At 36.9% G+C, this 19,439-nt stretch overlaps 1 protein-coding gene across 2 annotated transcripts; it reads right to left on the bottom strand.

Annotated features, from left to right (window-relative positions):
* Window positions 1-4,259: 4,259 nt before the first annotated feature.
* LOC149400274 (CDPK-related kinase 3) lies at window positions 4,260-8,423 on the bottom strand. 2 transcript variants are annotated; one of them, XM_089611668.1, is made up of 11 exons: window positions 7,659-8,423; window positions 7,161-7,291; window positions 6,868-6,909; window positions 6,674-6,782; window positions 6,478-6,556; window positions 6,063-6,359; window positions 5,748-5,857; window positions 5,491-5,598; window positions 5,310-5,372; window positions 4,820-4,987; window positions 4,260-4,731 (listed from the first exon to the last, which is right to left on the bottom strand). In XM_089611668.1, exons 1-11 carry the CDS (start codon window positions 8,184-8,186, stop codon window positions 4,594-4,596), a joined length of 1,773 nt encoding a protein of 590 aa, XP_089467794.1. In that variant the 5' UTR covers window positions 8,187-8,423; the 3' UTR covers window positions 4,260-4,593. The 2 variants fall into 2 exon arrangements, with proteins under 2 accessions (XP_089467794.1, XP_089467796.1); XM_089611670.1 differs by lacking the exon at window positions 5,491-5,598.
* Window positions 8,424-19,439: the final 11,016 nt, after the last annotated feature.

The following is a 19,439-nucleotide window of genomic DNA, read 5'->3' as shown; positions in this document are numbered from 1 at the left end:
CCACCGTACTCTGTACGTGGCTCCGTCACTGCTCATATTTTATTCCTTTTATTATTCTATTGGGAAAAATTAATAAAAAAAAAACATCACAAAAAACCTTCTATATTAACTTCTTTCTTTCTTTTTTTTTCTTTTTTTTTTGAGATTTGATGGAGTTTAGTAAGACCCAATATCTCTCGCGATTCCAAGTACGAAAGGCTGCTTCGCAAATGGACAGCATGTACTTCATGACTGGGAACGAACTAGATTGGACAATGGAGGCACTTTAGACAATCTGATTATAATCTAGATCGTTTGCCCAAGGTTCTTCATGATGAAAATGGCAATGTCGAATATTGGCACTCTAAAACTGATTACACATATTGTTTATATCAAGGAAAAAATGCCGTTTTCGTTGCCGTTTCAAGGTTCCTGATTTACGGAAATCGTCATGTCGATGGAAAATCGAATGGAAAAATATGGAAAATGGCAAGTGAAATGCCGTTTTCAAATGCCGTTTTCCATGAAAAACCGACGTGCCGATGGAAAACCGAACGGAAAAAATGTGGTAAAATATATTTAAAATATATACATGTAATACATACATATATTTTTCAATTTTTAAACATATATAAAGAAAATACATTATGTATATAATCTTATTGAATAGAAAATTGTCTATATATATATATAATATTTTATAAATGTGTGCTATTAATAATATTTAATATATATAATTTATAAATGTGTGATATTATGTATTAGAATTGTCTCATAGTATGTGTGATATTAAATATAATAGAATTGGATATTATATATAATCTTTAAATGTGTGATATTATATATTAGACTATGTGTGATATTATAATTTATAAATAGAGGTTATTATAAACACATATATTTATAAAAATGTCCACTTAGACTATGAGACAAAAAAAAAAAAAAAAACGACAACAGCCAAAAAAACGACACAAAAAAGAAAAACGACAGCAAAAAAAACGACAGTTAAAACGACAAACGACGAAAATAGACGAAAACGACAAAAAATAAAAAAAAACGACGAAAATCGGCGAAAAACGACGACGAAACGACATATTTGACTTTCGACGTCCGTTGACTCGCCAGAAATGAATTTCCCGGCGAAAATCGTGGAAATTCTCCGGCATTTGATTCCCTGATTTATATAGAGCACAATCAGCGTATATGATCCGAGTTTCATAATTCCAAATGGTGAACCGGAGCATGAGGATAGATCGATATCCAGGAGGGGGTGGTCAGGAAACGATCGAGGCGTTCAAGGATCACTTCGTTGCCATTTATTCAGAACCAAGTAACTGTGTCATGGGATTGACCAAGGTCGTGAAGACAACAATCATCAATTACATTAGTGAAATTGACAAGATGATGACGTGGTCTCAGACCACATGTAAAATACTAACGCTGTTTAACATTGTCGTGTGGGATTGTCCCAAACGTACTTTAATTTTACACGTATTCGTGGAGGGATTCAAGGAATGGAGGGCACCATCTGGGTTAGTTGCAGGCAGCGCATAGGAGTAGGACCTTAGGTCTAACCCAGGACCAAGCCATTGATCTTTTCAGAGCCGGTCCCAGGCTTGAAAAGGACCTAAACTGGGCATTAAAATTTCTAAACTATAATCATAAAAATAATAAATAAATATTTTCTAAAACTCAAAATATACACTTTTAATCAAAACAACAACAAAAAATTAGTCAAAATCGTTTATATCATTAATAATAAAATTGAATATATGTGTCTAAAGTACTTTTTAAATAAAAAATAAATAAATTTTAAACAAAAATAAAATAAAATATTTATTTTATTTAATAAGATCGAGGCTAATTAGGGCCCAGACCGGGTCCGGATTGGGCTTTTTTGAGGGCCCGGGCCGAGTCCGGGCTTGAGGGCCTATATCCGAAACCCAGTCCAAGCCCTTCAACAAGCCTAGTTCGGCCCGAGCCTATTCCCAAAAGGGAAATGGCCTTAGATAGTAGTCTTTTTGATACTTTTGACCAAAATGTTGTGGTCATTGTTTTTGGACAAAAATACTACCTAACCATATAGGAAAAGTCTTAAGTGCCCTTTGGTTTTTTATTTTGTTCATTTCCATTAAACGTGCTCTCAGCTCTCTCTCTCTCTCTCTCTCTCTCTCTCTCTCTCTCTCTCTCTCTCTCTCCTTGTTCATTGTTTCAAAGCTCTATCTTTCTCCTCTTTTTTCTTCTCTCGTTCATTTAAGGTAAAAAAAAAAAAAAGCTTGCCTTTTTCTGTTTGTCGTCGCCAGTGTGGTTTGTCCGCCGTCGTCGTCGCCGAAGAGGTAAACTTTATCTCTTCATGTAGGCGAACGAAATCTGGGAATTTCTGGGTGGGTTTCGTTCGTGTTTGTTTTTTTGTATGAGTTTCGTTGTTGACGTACGGGTTTCGTGTTTCGTTCGTGTTTATTTCTGGGTTTCATGTTTATGGGTTTCATTCCTGTTTTTGAGTTTCATATTTATGGATTCGTTCGTGTGTTTGGGTAAAAAATGGTTTTTTTTTGTATTGTCGGAGCTGACATACAAGTCTACAATTTCATTTATTGTAGACATACAAGTCTACAATTTCATTTATTGTAGACTTCTATGTCTACAATAAATGAAGTTGTAGACTTCATGTTGGCGAACGAAATCTGGGAATTTCTGGGTGGGTTTCGTTCGTGTTTGTTTTTTTGTATGTGTTTCGTTGTTGACGTACGGGTTTCGTGTTTCGTTCGTGTTTATTTATGGGTTTCATGTTTATGGGTTTCATTCGTGTTTCTGGGTTTCATATTCGTGGGTTCGTTCGTGTGTTTTGGTAAAAAATGGTTTTTTTTTTGGTATTGTCGGAGCTGATATAGCTGATATACAAGTTTACAACGTCTGAAATTATAGACATACAAGTCTACAACTTCATTTATTGTAGACATAGAAGTCTACAATAAATGAAATTGTAGACTTGTATGTCTACAATAAATGAAATTGTAGACTTGTATGTCTACAATAAATGAAATTGTAGACTTGTATGTCAGCTCCGACAATACAAAAAAAAAAACAATTTCAGAGTTCCTCCAATCCTTTCTCGGTCGATCTCTCGGTTCGGCGGTCTCCTCTGGCTCGGCGGATGTTCTCATGCTCGTCGGAGCTTCTTCAAAAGCTTCTCTGATGGCTTTTCTTTGGTCTGGAGTCGGTGGAGCTCGCGTCTCTTTTGTCTCAACCGAGTCACGCGGCGAAGAAAAGAGAGGCTCGGAGCTCGCGATTCTCCTCTTTCCGGTCAGAGTTCACGCGAAGATTGGCTCGGACTGGGCTGATCGAGATCGGAGTCGTGCGTCGGAGGCAGAGGGCGGCTCGCGACGGAGCGAGTTTTGGCCGGACTTGCAGGAACTCGGGCGGTGGTTATAGCGTCGATTTCGCCAGAAAGTTAGGAGAGAGAGAGAGCGGGAATGTAGAGAGACTGGGGAGAATTTGTTTTTTTTTATTTATTATCAATTTATTAGTTTTCACGTGTGTGTGTGGTGTGGGTATGTTTATAAAAGGGCAAAATTGTACTTCCTCAGCTGACCAACTACTATTCTTGTCCAAAACATGGATTTTCATATTTTGGTCCAAATTATGAAAAGTGGTAGTACTTATGGCCATTTCCCTTCCCAAAAAGAATTAAGTCAGCCCGAAACCTCTAAAAAAAGCCCGAGATGCTTAGCCCACGCGCGACCCGGCCTTATTAACAACAATAATTCACCAATTCAGGGTCTGAAACAATAAAACTTTTTTTTTTCTATTATAACTAAGTGGGGCAATAAAAAACCCTCACCTTTTAATTAAATGACACAAAAATCTCTCATATTCTCTTTTTTTTTTTAATCATGTAAAACCCCTTGCATTCCATCTTTTCAAAAATAAAAAACATTGTGACCCTGAGTTTTTTTTTATTTCTGTGCACAAATATTTTTAAAATGTCTAAAATTATCATCTAAAATTTGTACTTTGATCTATAAATATTTTTAAAATAGAAAAGTAAACATTATAAATTACACAAATTTTAAAAACATTTACGGATAAACTAGCAAAAATAAACTGCATAAACCTTTAAATTGGACCTAAATATATTTATCGTAGTGTAAAACATCTTAACGGAGGGCTTTGTTTTGAATTTTTTTTATTAAAATTTTAAAATACTTAAAACGACCCTTAACGACCTGCATATCTTAGGCGGAAAGCAGTGTATTAGAAAGGGAAAGGAGAATGGAAAAAACTAGTAAAGTGCGCTTTCATATAAAAACCAAAAGAATATGCGATTCTAACTTCTAAGCAACTAAATTCTTCATGACTTTTGATAAAAGCTAATCAGTTTGATACTATTTGCGCTCAATCCTCTTTTATTGAGCAAAATAGACGTATTCACCCAAAAATTGACTCGACCTTAAGATTTCACTCGACTAAATGTTCATTCACATCGCCTTTCCTTGCCACATCTGTAAGCCTCAGATCCTAGAATAAATATGGCAAAAAAAAAAAACCCGGAGCACGACAGAAACTCGCAATTCCAAGAAATTATATGCAAGGAAGTAAAAAACAATGAGAACGCTAACGTTGTCTTGTGTTTGTGCCACGAATAGTCACACCATGCAAGTACTTTGTATATCCCACCAAACTAAGCTTTCCATCGGAGTTTCTGATCCACTCTCTGAGGACTGAATAAGCCGCAGGACCAAGATTTAACTCCTGTGTAGCCAAAAGATGGAATGATTATGATTTGTAATTTGTTGGCTCACAAAAAAGGAAACAAAAATAAAAATAATGTTACTCATACCCGAGCCAATTCTTCGACAGATATAGCTCGGTTACCCTCAAGCTCAAAATGTTGAAAAGCAGTTGAGGCAATCTGCTCCCACGATTCCACAGCTTCTAATTGGTGGGTGCTAATTGCCGCCGCACAAAACTCTTCGAACTCCATCTTTCTATATGCAAGTGGTTCCATCTGAAATTGAGATTATCCAAAAATTGGTCAAATGGGCATATGCCAAATTCAAATAAAAATAAAATCAACTGAGATTGCGTGATTGAAGGGTCTCATGGTTCTGCACATAAATCTATGAAGAATGATCAGACTTGGAGGTTTTGTTATTCAAATACACGATGTCAAATAGCATTACTCAAGGTTTCAAGGAAAAGGGAAAATTTATAACAGCAAAAAAAAAAAAGAAAAAAAAAAAGAAAAGAAACAGTCCCAGGGATTAGGAAACTTGATGATGATAAGTATGAAATTACAGTTTTAAAGTATCATAATTGAAAACACTTACCGCGCTCACGACATCAAGAACCCTTGATTCTCTCATGGCGTCCGTTGAGTTTTGCAGAAGTGCCTGCAAAATTTAAATTCCCTAAACATAAAATTTGCATGTAACAGTAACACATAATGTGGCAAGATTTTAAACCATCAACATTGAAACAAAAAACAAACAAACTAGGATGAGTAATCACCATTTTAAAATTGTGGAGAGAGATGCGTCCCTCTACATCGGGTTCCAAAAGATTGAACTGTGCTTTAAGATATATTAGCTCATCCTCTGTCAGGGCTTTTGAAAGAGCCTGTAATAGTCGAAACATAAGCATAATAATAATAATAATAATAATAATAATAATAATAATAATATAAGGAAAATAATACTTTTTAGGGTAAGCCTTTTCAAATGTGGTTATGCTTTTCAAATAGTATTTCAGTTAAGTGACAGGGATACCTTTAGGGCTGCACGTTTGAAGGGAGTAGCATGAAGATACACCTTGACTAACTTAAATATTAATATATCCAAAGGAATAGGGTGATCGTCATTTCGCAACCATGGATGGGCTGCAAATAACAAGTGTTTGTTAGGCTTGCAAGGCAGGAAATAGTCGATCAGGATAATATGGAGCGGAATCGTTCAACTCTATGCTTTAGAAATGCACAGCAAAGACCATACAAAGCCCGACACAGAAAATCACACAAACTGAAACGAGTGCTAAACATTTTATCAATGCTAAAAGATATAAAGAAGAAAAGGAGAGAGAATTACTTAGAGCTTGTACAGCAGTCATTCTTTTTCTGTAATCCTTGTTCAGAAGCCTCTTTACAAAGTCCTTCGCTTCTCGAGAGATAGAAGGCCAGGGCAACTCGTCAAAACTTGGATCAGCTCTGAGTACTGTTCGGAAAATACCCGATTCAGTCCTAGCCCAGAATGGACGGCTTCCACATAGGAGGATATATGCGATCACACCAACGCTCCATATATCTGCTTCAAGGCTATATGATCTGTGCAGGACTTCTGGTGCAACATAGTATGCGCTTCCAACAATATCATTAAGTCTTTGATCTGTGTTACGATTCACGTAAACAAAAAGAGGGAAAGATGATCGTATCCACGCGGTATAGCATGCTGTTACTACAGCAGAATAAGTTATACGAATTAAAAATACGATATGAACAATCACCTGGTTTGGTGAAATCAGAAAGACCAAAATCAATGAGCTTCATATCAGCATCTTCGCTTTTGGAAGTGAAAAGAAAATTCTGGTAAAAATGTAAGACATAGACCATTATTGCAACGTTGCACTATTCATACACAAATATGCGACGGCGGTAAGATTTAGCGAGTTCGAAATTTGGCAAGTTTAGAAAGAACAAAACCTCTGGCTTCAAGTCACGGTGGACAACACCTTGTAGATGACAAAATGCAACTACACTTAAGATCTGTGTCACTATAAGTTTAGCGTCTTCCTCTGTATACTTTCCTCCTCTGCAAGACAGGCAAGCAATTTGAACATGTTACGATTCATAACAAACCAATATCACATACACACAAGAGATACAATAACTACTACCTCAATAGAATCCTGTCAAGAAGTTCTCCACCTTCACACAACCTGAGAGAGAGAGAGAGAGAGAGAGAGAGAGAGAGAGAGAGAAATGCATTATGAGGTGATTGGAAATGCAGATGACTTTACAAAACCTCAGCAAGCAGATGGTAACAATTGGAACCGGTTTTAACTAATATAATAGAAACCTAGTCAAGAATGTAAAATTTCAATGGCCAAGAAATTTATAAAAGATTTTCTCTGTTATTTTTTTTTTTTTTTGGTTCAAACTTATAGGTAAAGAACAAGAGAATACTCACTCCATTACTATATACACATTGTTGCTGTCTTCATATGCATCATAGAATTTAACTAGATGTCTGTGCCCGGATAAACCTTTCAAGATCTTCACTTCTCGCCGTACATCTTCGATGGCGATAGCCGTAGTCATCTGCAGCGTTAAATTTTTATTTTTATTTTTTTGTTCACAAATGTCCTTGCTATTTGGCCGTTAAATATGCCTAATGCCATACCATGAACATGGAAATTCAGATTATTCCAAATAGCAAACAAGTGTTGTGAGAAAACAAAAATTCGTAATTTCTACAACACAAACATAAACCATCCACGAATAAACAAGTATATGCGCTCTTGTTTGTTTCTGGCTCGATTTCTGAAGACACAAACTAGCAAATAACAACAAAATAAGGTCTTCGAGAAAGAAAACAAAAAAGAAAATCCTAATTCGTCTACACAAGAATCCAAAACACATAATAAATAATTAAAGAAATAAAAAAAAAAGCGAGTGCATTTGGAACCTTGGCTTTGGAAATGATCTTGACGGCAAAAGACTGGTCCTTGAGGTCTCCTTTCTTCCCCTTGGCGGAGCAAGTATGACCGAAATGCCCTCGGCCAACCTCCGCGCCAAGCTCGTACTTCGCTCCGATGTTTTTACTGTAACCGAAAGCCTTGTCAAGCCTCTGCTCAGCTTCCTCTCCACCTTCCTCGGGGATCGGCCCATCCTTCGGCCGCCGAGTCCCGAGCCGCTTCGCCAACGACGCCTTTATGTGTTTCGCCGGAGATGGCGGCGCAAACCTCCGCTTGAAAAACCTCCCCGGCGTCGACGACCTCGCCGGTGACGGCGAAACCCCCGCCGGGAGCGGACTAGCAGCCGCGGAAGCCCCTCCGCGAGGGTACGGACTTGGCCACGGGCTCGGGCTCGCGTTCTTGGCGCCGAATCTCCACACCGGCGTCGGAGGCTGATCGTTGGCCGTAGCCGTCTCGGTGATCACGACGTCCGGCTCTGCCTCCGTCGCTGGAGTGGTTTTCCCATAGCACTGTCCCATGGCGGAACCCTAGGCGGAGATTCTTCGGCGACGATCCCTCCGTCGCGTAGAGTCCGAGTCACTGTAAGCTCATCGGAAGTCGAGCGATAGCTGATCTGATGACTCTAGAAAGAGAGGAAAAAAAAGATCTGCGGCGAGAAAACGATAAACAAAGAGAATGTAGGAAATACTCTCTCTGTGTTCTTCTTAGTCAGAGGAGAGAAATAGAAGACGAAGGTGTGTAAAGACAGAGACAGAAGAAACTCAAACAGTCTTGGATTTTATATACGCTGCCACGACCGCATCATAAGAATCATTTACCCCAAAGCATCTGACCGTACGATTCCTGGAATAAAGCATAGATGTAATCTTAACCATTGATTTTCCGTCTGAAGCAACCAAACTTGTTTGATTAGGTAATTTCGTTTTCTATATGCCAATAACATAGATATTATATTTCCTGATACATAAAAACATTGAAATTATATTTCGATAAAAACAAAACATAGTAATTATATAAATAAAAGGAAAGTATAATAAATTTGGAATATAAGTATAATTTGACTAAGACACCTCTAAATATAATGACTTATTTTTTTTTCTATCATCTCTCTCTAATACAAAAAAAAGACAATCATTCCCCTAAAAATGAAATTTGAACTTGAATATGGACAAGTTTATTATTATTATTTTTAATTCAAACTTGAATATATATTTCGTTTTTTTTTTTTGAAGAAAGAATAAATATATAATTATTTTTACATCTTGAAAATTTCGAAAAAATTTAAAAATTGTGAAAATTACATCTTGTATATAGTAGTCTGCAACGATTTGCGGTGGAATGCGATCTCCTTTATCTCTATGTGGTGGGTAGAGGTCTCTTGTGGTGGGATGCGGTCTCCTGCGATTGGCACAATCTCACGCGGGCGCGGTGGGTTGCAGCCTCTTGCGTTGGGTTGCGGTCTCACGGCTATGGTCTCATACGGTAATATTTACAAAAAAAAAAAAAAAACTTTTAATTTGATGTCTCTATGATTTTTTTAGGGCGGTCTGGCTATCTAGCCTAAATTAGACCCTTCTTTTAAAATTATAGTCCAACCATGAATAAAATCGAGTAATTAGTCCAATTCATTAACAAACAATATCCTATTCCGATAATACCCCTTGAAACAACAAATAAAAAAAATCATAAACACAACTAGACTTTTAGCAGAGAAACTCTAAATCTCTTTTCATCTCTCTCGATGACGATCAGAGGAAGCGTCGTTGCAAGGGATTGAGGTCGTTGTCGATGCAAAGCACCGATCAAAGTCGCTGCTGCTCCATCGGAGCCTTGGCGGCCTGCTCCAATTTCAGATGGGTCGGCACGGACTCCTGTGGCAAGCTCTTCCTCAACAACAATGGAAATAAGGTCGTCGGATGTGAACGGCTCGAAGAATCCGAGGAGAGAAAGCTTCGATGTCGTTGTTCGAGATCCTTGCAGGAGGAAGATCGCGACAGTTAATCCAATTAACATTCACAGTTAATATGCAGAACTAGACTTACGACCTTCAAACGGCCGGATCGGCGCAGCCGCGAGACTTGCCGATGTTCGAAATCATTTTCGGAAGAGGTTCATCGTAGTTAATTAGATTAACCGTGACAGTTAATCGGATTAACAGTCGAACGAAAAACCACAGTGATCGTCCTTTCGTCGGGCCGGTGCTCTTCCTTGTCCGATTCGTACTGGAAATCGGCGATCCTCAGGCCGCCGAGGTCGTTCCACGTCGAATTCTAGTTTTCTTCTCCATCGACTCCGATCCGGAGCTGAGATGAGAATATGCTGATCTCCAGAACCACCGAGGCTTCTTCTTCCTCCTCTGGTCTCTTGGTGGCGATGATCATTGTTGTTCTCCGGCGAGAACCATAGTGTTGATTTGATCAAGCAAGAAGAACAAAGAGGAAAGAACGCTCCTGATTGGATTGTGCTGGGGTTGGTATATTGGCGATTCTTTCAATCCACTTTAAATCTAGATCTGACGAGAGATGAATCATGAAGGGCGTTTTGATAATTTTAATTAATATGAGCTATTTCCCCAAATAAATGAATAATTCAGCTATTATTACGAACTTCCCCTATAAAAAAGGCTACTTATTAAGACACTCTCAGACTTTAGAAGAAACTAGGATTTTCTTTCAAAATAAAATTTTAATAAAACAATAATACGGCTAGGGGTGGATCTAGTGCACCATAGGTCATAACCGATGGAAACAAATAATATTAGTCAACACTCCTTTTATGTATCTTCGTTTTAGACAAATAAAGTGGTTGTCTTTCGTTGTTGCATACAGAGCTCGAGTCCAAACAAAACCCAAGTTTTGTTTGACTTGAATCTTTTATAAGTAATATATTGTTAATAATAATAAAATTAATATTTTGTAGGGAGGAAAGAGAATTGAAATGAAAGTAATAGAAAACCAAATGTGGCTTACCGGTAGCGGGACGGGACGGAATCCCCGCTACCGGTAATGAAGGTAACGGGACGGGAGGTCCCGTTAAGACTAACGGACGGGAGTCCCGTCCCGTTACTGTAGCTAACGGGATCTGCGGATCCCGTTAGCGACCGTTTTATTTTTTTTTTATTTATTTTTTTTTAATCTCGGCCGTTGGATCAAAGATCCAACGGCCGAAAAAAAAGAGCCGTTTGAATATGAACGTTGGATTTTAGCCGTTGGAGCCGAAAATGAGGTTTTTATTTTTATTTTTTTTTCCCACTTATTTCTAAAATCTATAAATACCCCCCCATTTCATTCATTTTCTTCACACCTTTCACTCAAACTCTCTCAAACTCTCTCAAATTCTCTCAATCTCTCTCTCTAATTCTCTCAAACTCTCTCAATTTTACTCTCTAAAGCTTTCATTTTCTCATGGCATCATCATCCCACAACCGAGGAGGTCGAAGGGGAAGAGCTTCCCGAGGTGAACGAATGCACCGTTTTGAAGAAAATTGGTTGCATTTGTCTCAAAACGCCCCCGACCCAAACACCCAATACTCTTTCGATCCAAATTATGTTGCTCCTACTTTCCACAATACGGAATTCACCGAAATTCCAAACACACAAATGCCATATTATCCTCAAATGGATCCCGAGCAAGCATATCAAGCACAAATACCGCCATCCGAAGCCGCTTTTCAAGAGTTTCAAGTGTTCGAGGAACATTATCATCAATCCCAAAATCCAAATGAAGAAGAAGACGACGACGAAACCCAAGATCCAAATGAACAACATGATGACGAGGAGGAGGAGGATGAAGAAGAAGACGTCCCACCGCCACCACCTCAGCCTCGAACTCAAGTTCCACGACCTCGACAACGTGAGCAACAAGAGGAGACCCGACAAAGACGACGTGCCCGAGAAGAACAACAACAACAACAACCACCTCAACAACAACAACCACCGCAACAACAACAACAACCTCAACAAGCACAAGCATCACGACGTCGAGCGAGGTCTGTTGTCTGGACGTTCTTTGAAGAGGTGGTTGCCAACGGTGAAAAAGCCGGAAAATGTCACGTTTGTGGCAAAATCTTTAGCGCTCATAACACTAGAGTTGGGACGTCGCTATTGTGGAGTCATCACAGACACTGCCAGGGGGGGACACAATCTGGAGCCTCTACAACCCAAGTAAGTAACATCGATCCTTTAAGATTTAGACGTGATTTAGTTGAATATTTTGTATCAACCGATCAATCTTTTAGTCATATCGAATCTCAAGGCTTTGTTAGATTCATTAGTTCTTTTATTCCAAACGTACAACTAATGTCTAGGAAAGCCTTGAGATCCGATATCCTAAAATGGTTTTTAGGAGAAAAGGAACAAATGAAAGACTCAATATCCTCTGGTAGATATAGCGTAGCCTTAACATCGGATATATGGACCGGTCAATCTAAGATGGACTTTATGAGCGTTGTAGTCCATAACATAGACGACGATTGGAACCTGAACAAACGTATCATAGCGTTTAGGAGGATAGAAGGTTCGCACACTGGTGAGAACATCTTAGATATCATAGTTAGTGTTTTAGCTGAGTGGGGTTTGAACAATAGGGTTATATCTGTGACCTTAGATAATGCCACTAGCAACAACGCCATGATTAGGGAGTTGACCCAAAAACTTAACGCAGACGAAACCCTTATACATCAACGTTGTACTACCCACATCATCAACCTCATAGTTCAAGCCGGAGCCGCTAGTTACGACCCTTCGATAAACAAGATTAGGAATTACATAAGTTGGATAAATAGTTCAACCTCTAGAGTAGATGAGCTTAAGAGACGGCTTAGACTAAACGGCCTTCAAGAACGCACATTTCACCTAGATAACAAAATTAGGTGGAATTCAACCTTTCTTATGCTGACCAACTTCTTATCCGAGCGTTACGTCGATGTTATTGTTTCTTACATTAACAGCGTACATGGCGAAAACGCTATATCTGATTTGGATATTAGGCTGGCTGAATCATTTGTTTCTTTTCTCGACATTTTTTATAAAGAAACTTGTTATCTTTCTGCTGTTTACACTCCCACTTCTTTTCTCGGTCTTCATACTATGACCGCAATAGCTGTGCATCTTGATAAAAATAAAAACGAAACTATTTTTCAAGATTCTATTCAAGCAATGACAGCAAAGTTTTTAAAATATTGGGGGGCTGGAAAGGTTCCATTACTATACGGTTTTGGAGCCATTCTAGACGTCCGATGTAAAATTGGAGGTTTAAAATTTTTTTTGAAATACATAAGAAACCATTTTGTGGACCAAGATTACGTTGCACTTGATCTTCCGAGGATCGTGCAAGCTTTTTTTGATCTTTTCAAGGTTTACGAGGCGAAACTTCTACCGCAATACCGAGCGCAACCTTCTCAATCACAGACGCAATATCCGAGAAGACACCAATACACGAATGTCTTCGTCAACGCGCCCGCGTACAGCCCGTCTCCTCAACAACAAGAAGCTGGGACAAGTCAGACGAGGTCAAGCGCAACCGACGCACGGTCCCATCCGGAGATCCAAGAGTACGATAGGAACGATTGGGTCAGGTCGGACGACGAAGCCATCGACCTCTTGGTTTGGTGGAGGCAGAATGCGAGGAGGTTTCCGATCTTGTCATCTATGGCACAAGACATCCTCACCATCTCAGTTTCAACTGTGTCCTCTGAGGCGGCTTTTAGCAGCGCGGGCCGGATCATCGACGATAGAAGATGCAGCCTGAAACCGGAGATGGTCGAAGCATTGACGTGCGGAAAAGATTGGATTCAACATCGAAATCGAACACAAGAAACATTCATGTGCTTCGATATTCTAGACGATTTTGAAGTTGATTTTGCAAACGTAAACATAAATGGTTAAAGTATCGTGTATAACAAAGGGATATCCCGGCCCTTGTCCGGGATACATTTTCAAACATTTAACGAGGAAAGGGGTGCTCTTTTTCCTCGCCGTCGCACCTTTTTAGGGGTCGGTGAGGTTTTTTAGGAGGCCCATTTTTAATTTCACATTCTTCTTTATTATTTTTTTTACCCATTTTTAATTATTTAACAACATTCATATTTTTCATTTCTACCCACTTATTCCAAATCTTTTCACTTTAATCCTTTCATTTTATTTATTAAATTCTCTTTTTTTAATTTTTTTTTTATAATGCCTAACGGGATCCGCGGATCCCGTTAGACATTTACCGCCTCCGTCCCGTTATATAACGGGACGGGACTCCCGTTCGGCGAATTAACGGGAGTCCGGGCGGGGGCGGGACGGGAGGCGCGGGAACTCCCGGTAAGCCAGGTTTAAATGGGATAGAAGGAATTATGATAGTTGGGGATAAATTACAGTAAAGTAATATCGCACTTAACAATTTTCTTTTCTATTTCTTTTAAATGTTTACAAATAATAAAAAAAATAAAAAAATTCAAAATTATAGTCAATTGAAGGTAGCACGTAAAGGACACAACTTTACCCATTATATATTTGTCGGTTATTACCCGATTTTTTTTTTTTACACGATTATTACCCGATTTAAACTGACTAAATTTAAACGAATCGGATCTCTTGGTTCTAAGTGGATAAATAAATAACACCAGTTAAAGTTTAACGAGGCTGAATCCGAGTAACAAATTTGTCGTTTTGTACCATCTACCAAGTACCTGGCCTATTTGCAATAAAACAAATATTTTTAATAAGAACTGAGAACAAGTCATATAGGTTCTTCAAAATTTTCCGTGTATCATTCGACCAATATTTCACACTTGAAGATATCTTATAACCTAGTTAATAGATATAGAGTCAGGCCCGGTCCTAAAACTTGTGAGGCCTAAAGCAAATTAATTTTTATATGACTTTTTTAATGTTTATTTAGATTATTTAGTATATTTGAGCCTAAAAAAATATATTTTTTAGACCTAAAATATATTAGATTTAGGATTTTTTTACATGATTTAGGTTTTTATTTAGTGAGGGCCTAAAGCAATTGCTTGACCTCCCTAGAGGTCAAGCCGGGCCTGTATAGAGTATTATTATTTTATACCTATTACCCAACTGTTGCCCCCGTTACCTTACCCATTTGAAAAAATGGATAAAAAGGGATAATTTTTAAGGCACATTTGAGTAAAATATTAGAACTAGATTGGTATGTGGCGACGTGAAAAATTCCCTAAAAACAGTATCGACTATTCGTGATGAAAATAGATCGATTTAGATTTGTAGAGATGGGTGTTAGAGTTCCGTAACGAGACTAAATCCAATTATGAAATAATGGACGAAATGATAACAAATTAAAAGGCTGAAATCAAATGAACAAAAGGTGGCTCTGGTCCTTTTTATAATTAAAGATGAAAGACGATGAACAATGAACGAAAGGTATAGAATTACGATCTCGAGAATATAAGAAAATAACAAGGGTTCTAAGCCGAATGTAACGTGCGAAAATATGCTCTTGGATCTCGTATTTATACCTGCATGAGATGGTTGGCGAGCTATAGGGCCACGCCGTACGTCGAATCCATATCTCGTCGGTCTCATGGGGCCACGTGTCGCCTTTGACCTGGTCTGGATAGATGATTGACGAGTTTGTGATGCGGTTAGTATGCGTTGTCTGAGTCTTCAGGGAGACGGTTGAAAATTTTGCAGAGCGAGTTGACCTTCGTAAAAGTTAAGTCGCGGGTACGCAGCCTAGCTGACCTTTACCAAAGTCAGCTCGCCAAACTGGTTGTTCTCGAGACATTGACCTAACCATACACAATGTCCAGCTCGATTCCTTCGCGGGTTAATTTCATGGACTTGGGCCATGTTTCCAATTTGGATCCAAACAATTTCGTGTTAATGGAAGACGATCGAAGTCCAACATCAACAATATCTATATACTATATTATGATGTTAGTGATAATGTTACTCACAAATTGCGTGACAACATAGATTATACCAAGTAGATGCACAAAGACAAAAGCAAGAAAAGTAAATAAGCCACGAGATTGGTAACCTAGCTTGGCCAACAATGCCTACGTTGGGGGGAGGGGGGACAATACTTCCAGTAGAAAAGAAATTCACTAGTCAGTGGTAGAAATAGCACACAACGGTCTTAGTTGAATGATCAACATTTCAACGCATTTTTCATAAAACTACCCGTGAATTTCAACTCAAGTTACTCATGAATATGAGATCCCCTTACTTTACTACAAATACTCATCAATTGTTTGATCAACGTGTATAATTGCACATAATTTTTACAATAATACGAAACACAAACCCTACTATGTCACTCGCAAACAAAGGAGATGAACGTAGATAGAGACAATCGCACTCACACAAATCAGAAACAAGTTTTCGCTCATAGACCTCTAAAAAACTTAGTATGCGTAACCAAACTCTTAAGGAAAAATATCTTTTTTATATGAGTCAAATCATAGCCGGAGCATTGCTACGGTTTTCGGGTAGATCGCCGCAATCTGATTCGTTGGAGATAAAATTGGAAGAGAATCACATTGAAATAGAACTTGCACAAAATGCTTACTGAATCAATTAGATGCGATCTTTCAAATAGGCCAACATAATTTTCAAGATTAGAACATAATGTAAGACATCTCGAAATAGTTTCGCCGAACTACAAACTTAGTCCATCAACGTACCAACAACCAACAAAAACAAATATAGCAATCGTAAAGAAACATGTAAAAACCGTATAGCTAAAGTATAATGAAGAATTAGGGTTTGGTAACAAAGCCAAAAAATTGCTACAATTTTTTTATAATGTAAGTTTACACATCGTGAAAATAATAAAATATAAATAAAGTCAAATTCATGAGGACTAGTGTTACCGACGTTAAATAAATTCTCATAACTCAATTTTCATTTCAAACACAAAAAATAAAATGACGACGATATGAGATTAAGGAGATTAAACATTATTACCACAAAGCATATACATACAGTTAATTATTGAGGAAAGTTTTAGTGGAGTAGATTTAAGATGACATAATAAAATTATACAAGCTACAAATTCATTGTTTAAAATAATAGTCCATCTCCCAGTATATAGATTTATAAGAATTCCTCAGAGCCATAAATAGCAGGGCTGTAAGAATCTAACCAAATTTTATAAATTATTTAAATTTAATTTCATACTATCTCCTTTATGCAAGATACATCATCTGCTTACAATGTTAATAAATAGGCATAAATTTAGTAGGTCACTATTTGTTCCAACCAATCCACAATTTATTGTCTTTAAGTGGTTTGTCTTCAAAATGACATCCTCAAATATGTACAACTTCAATGAAATATAATCTGCAAACCAAACCTTGTGAGAAGATATATATGTTTGCTTCTAATGAATTAAAAAATACATTTGCAAGCTGTTTGTGTGTGGTGTGGATAATGTGTGGAGCTAAGGGACCACCAAACGTGTCTTGAAATAGCAGCTCATCCCATTGTAACATATAGTCAAAGGAAGATGACTTCGACTATTTACATAACAAACAAGCTGCCAATATATTAATATTTGACTTTACTTGTATTTTTTTTTATTGTTGAGGAAATATGAATGGATAAATAATGGAACGCCCCTAAGAAAAAAATGTATACCGGAGTTGAGTCGGCGGATCATGATTCATGACACATGATAAAGTTGTGATGAGACTAAGTAAGAATGGTAAATGCTTGTTTCGTATCAAGTTTAAAAGTGTTACGCAGTTCGATCTAGAAGGATTTTATGATTCGACATGAACTAAAAGATAATTCTCTATTCGACTAGAATCTTTTCACAAACATCTCTTTATTTTTAATTTCAATCGATTTGATCTTTAATATAAATGACACTGGAACAACATAATTTTTAATTTTCAAACAGTTTTTTTATTTATTTAATATGACACAGAAAACAGCAAACACTAGTTAAATAATTTTTGAATTAGTAAAATATATATAAGTCAAATTAAACTATAAACAAAGAAAATATTATATAGAAAAATATATTTATAGAAAAAAAATTAAAATATTTGAAAATTTGAGTTTGAAACGAAGATAGTAGAGGTCATTTCAATTATTGTTGTGGAAATTAACAAACTTATATGTTTTTTAAGTTAATGGCAGGACAAATATTCAATATTTGAGTTTAATGTCACTTAAATATTCAACTTTTTTTTTTTCATGATAAAAACACTTAATGTTTGAGTTTAGTATCATCCATACTACCTCGACAGAATTAGGAATTATTCTCATTCCTTCTTTTTTCACCTTCTGGTTCTCTTTGGTTCTTTCTTCTTCGTCGACTGCTTCTCGGAAATGGCTGATGAGCAGTGCTCATCTTCATCGTTTGGAAATAACCACGCAGCGACTAAAAAGCTTTTTTATGGTCAATTTGGTAACTGGAAATTATATGAGCTACCCCCATGTAAAAAAATATTTTTTATGAATTTTTATATCTTTTTCTTATTCTTAAAATATCTTCTATAATTATGAGAATTCCTTATTTTTTTACAATTCTTCTTTGTTGCTTGCGGTTTTATTTCACTTATTTTAATTTTTACAGTTTTATTTAACTTTTTCTTAGTTTTAACAATTAGTATAATATAACGGCAAACTCATCTAATTTTTTTTTGTGAAAATAGAAAGAGAGATTTAAAAATTCTAAATATTCAGGATATTTATGAATTTCCCCATCTTTTAATAAAGCCAAGATTTAAGTTTGGGCCTGTAGTGCTTGTAATGGGTTGAAAATCATTCAAAGTTGTGACCCGAAGTGTAGCCTTGTAGTTGTGACCCAAACTTTTCACTTATTGGACTATCGGCCATATTGAATTGATTGCTTTTATTACTTCCCATGGAAACAGCGTCATGCACAAAATTGCAAAGAAATGAAGAAACGAGACGCTAAATTTCTTCATAAGAACATACATTAGAGACTAAGCTATAATGCGATTTTGAGTTGCTTAAAGAGGCTTCAAGGTCATCATTGTGTACAATCGATATAGATAGATGTTGAAAGAGATGTGGGATAATTATAAGCTAAGTGCTTACATCAGTTTGGTCAACAATCATTATTTGTACAAAATACATCAGGGAAGAAAAAAAATAAAGTTCCAATCTGGGCAATTTATTTTCAAGCTCAATATATTATGAACCTTCTTCCACATGCCTGGTTTTTTTTCCCCTCCCTATTCTTCTCTTCGAGATCTATAGTATGATATAAAATTACGTGACAGTGAATAATTTTCCCAGTTAGGTGACAGCTCATTATCACGTCTCTTATATGATATTGAGAAGTACTGACCATTGCTGCTGGATTAGATGGTCCCCATATATCTCATGCTTGCCTTAATCCTATTCTTACTTATTTATTCACTCGTTTTCTTTTTAGTCGTCTAATTTTCTTAAAACGGGAGTATAACACCCAAAAAATAAAAAATAAAAATCATTGACTTGTGTTATGTCCCATTTTTTTTTTTTTTTTTCCATTGTGTATATAGTGATGCAAAAATAAGTTTATGTTTGAAGATCGACGAGTGACTTGATTATGCTTTTTTTATGCTTTATCAGGACAGTTCATTAGCTGAGGAACTCTCACATTTCTAACCCATAAGGTATATATCCAAATTTCTAACCCATAAGGTATATATCCAAATATTGTACAAATTATATCTTAAATATATATATATATATATATATATATATATATATATTGTACAAATTTCTTTCCTTTTTTTTATATAAAAAATATTGTACAAATTTCATGTTCAGAAAGTACAT

The sequence above is a fragment of the Urtica dioica genome, chromosome 4, assembly GCF_054948205.1.
Source record: "Urtica dioica subsp. dioica isolate 48M chromosome 4, U.dioica_male_clone48M_v1_H2, whole genome shotgun sequence".
NCBI lineage: Eukaryota > Viridiplantae > Streptophyta > Magnoliopsida > Rosales > Urticaceae > Urtica > Urtica dioica.
This window is presented reverse-complemented; position numbering and strand designations above follow the sequence as displayed.

Bases quoted from the DNA above. Each gene is read 5' to 3' on its own strand.
- LOC149400274 (XM_089611668.1), bottom strand. From the start codon at position 8,186: ATGGGACAGTGCTATGGGAAAACCACTCCAGCGACGGAGGCAGAGCCG. The intron at 4,988-5,309 runs GTAAGTGTTTTC...TCTCAATTTCAG, and splicing joins TTCTTGATGTCGTGAGCGCG to ATGGAACCACTTGCATATAG. The intron at 4,732-4,819 runs GTATGAGTAACA...TTGGCTACACAG, and splicing joins CTGTCGAAGAATTGGCTCGG to GAGTTAAATCTTGGTCCTGC.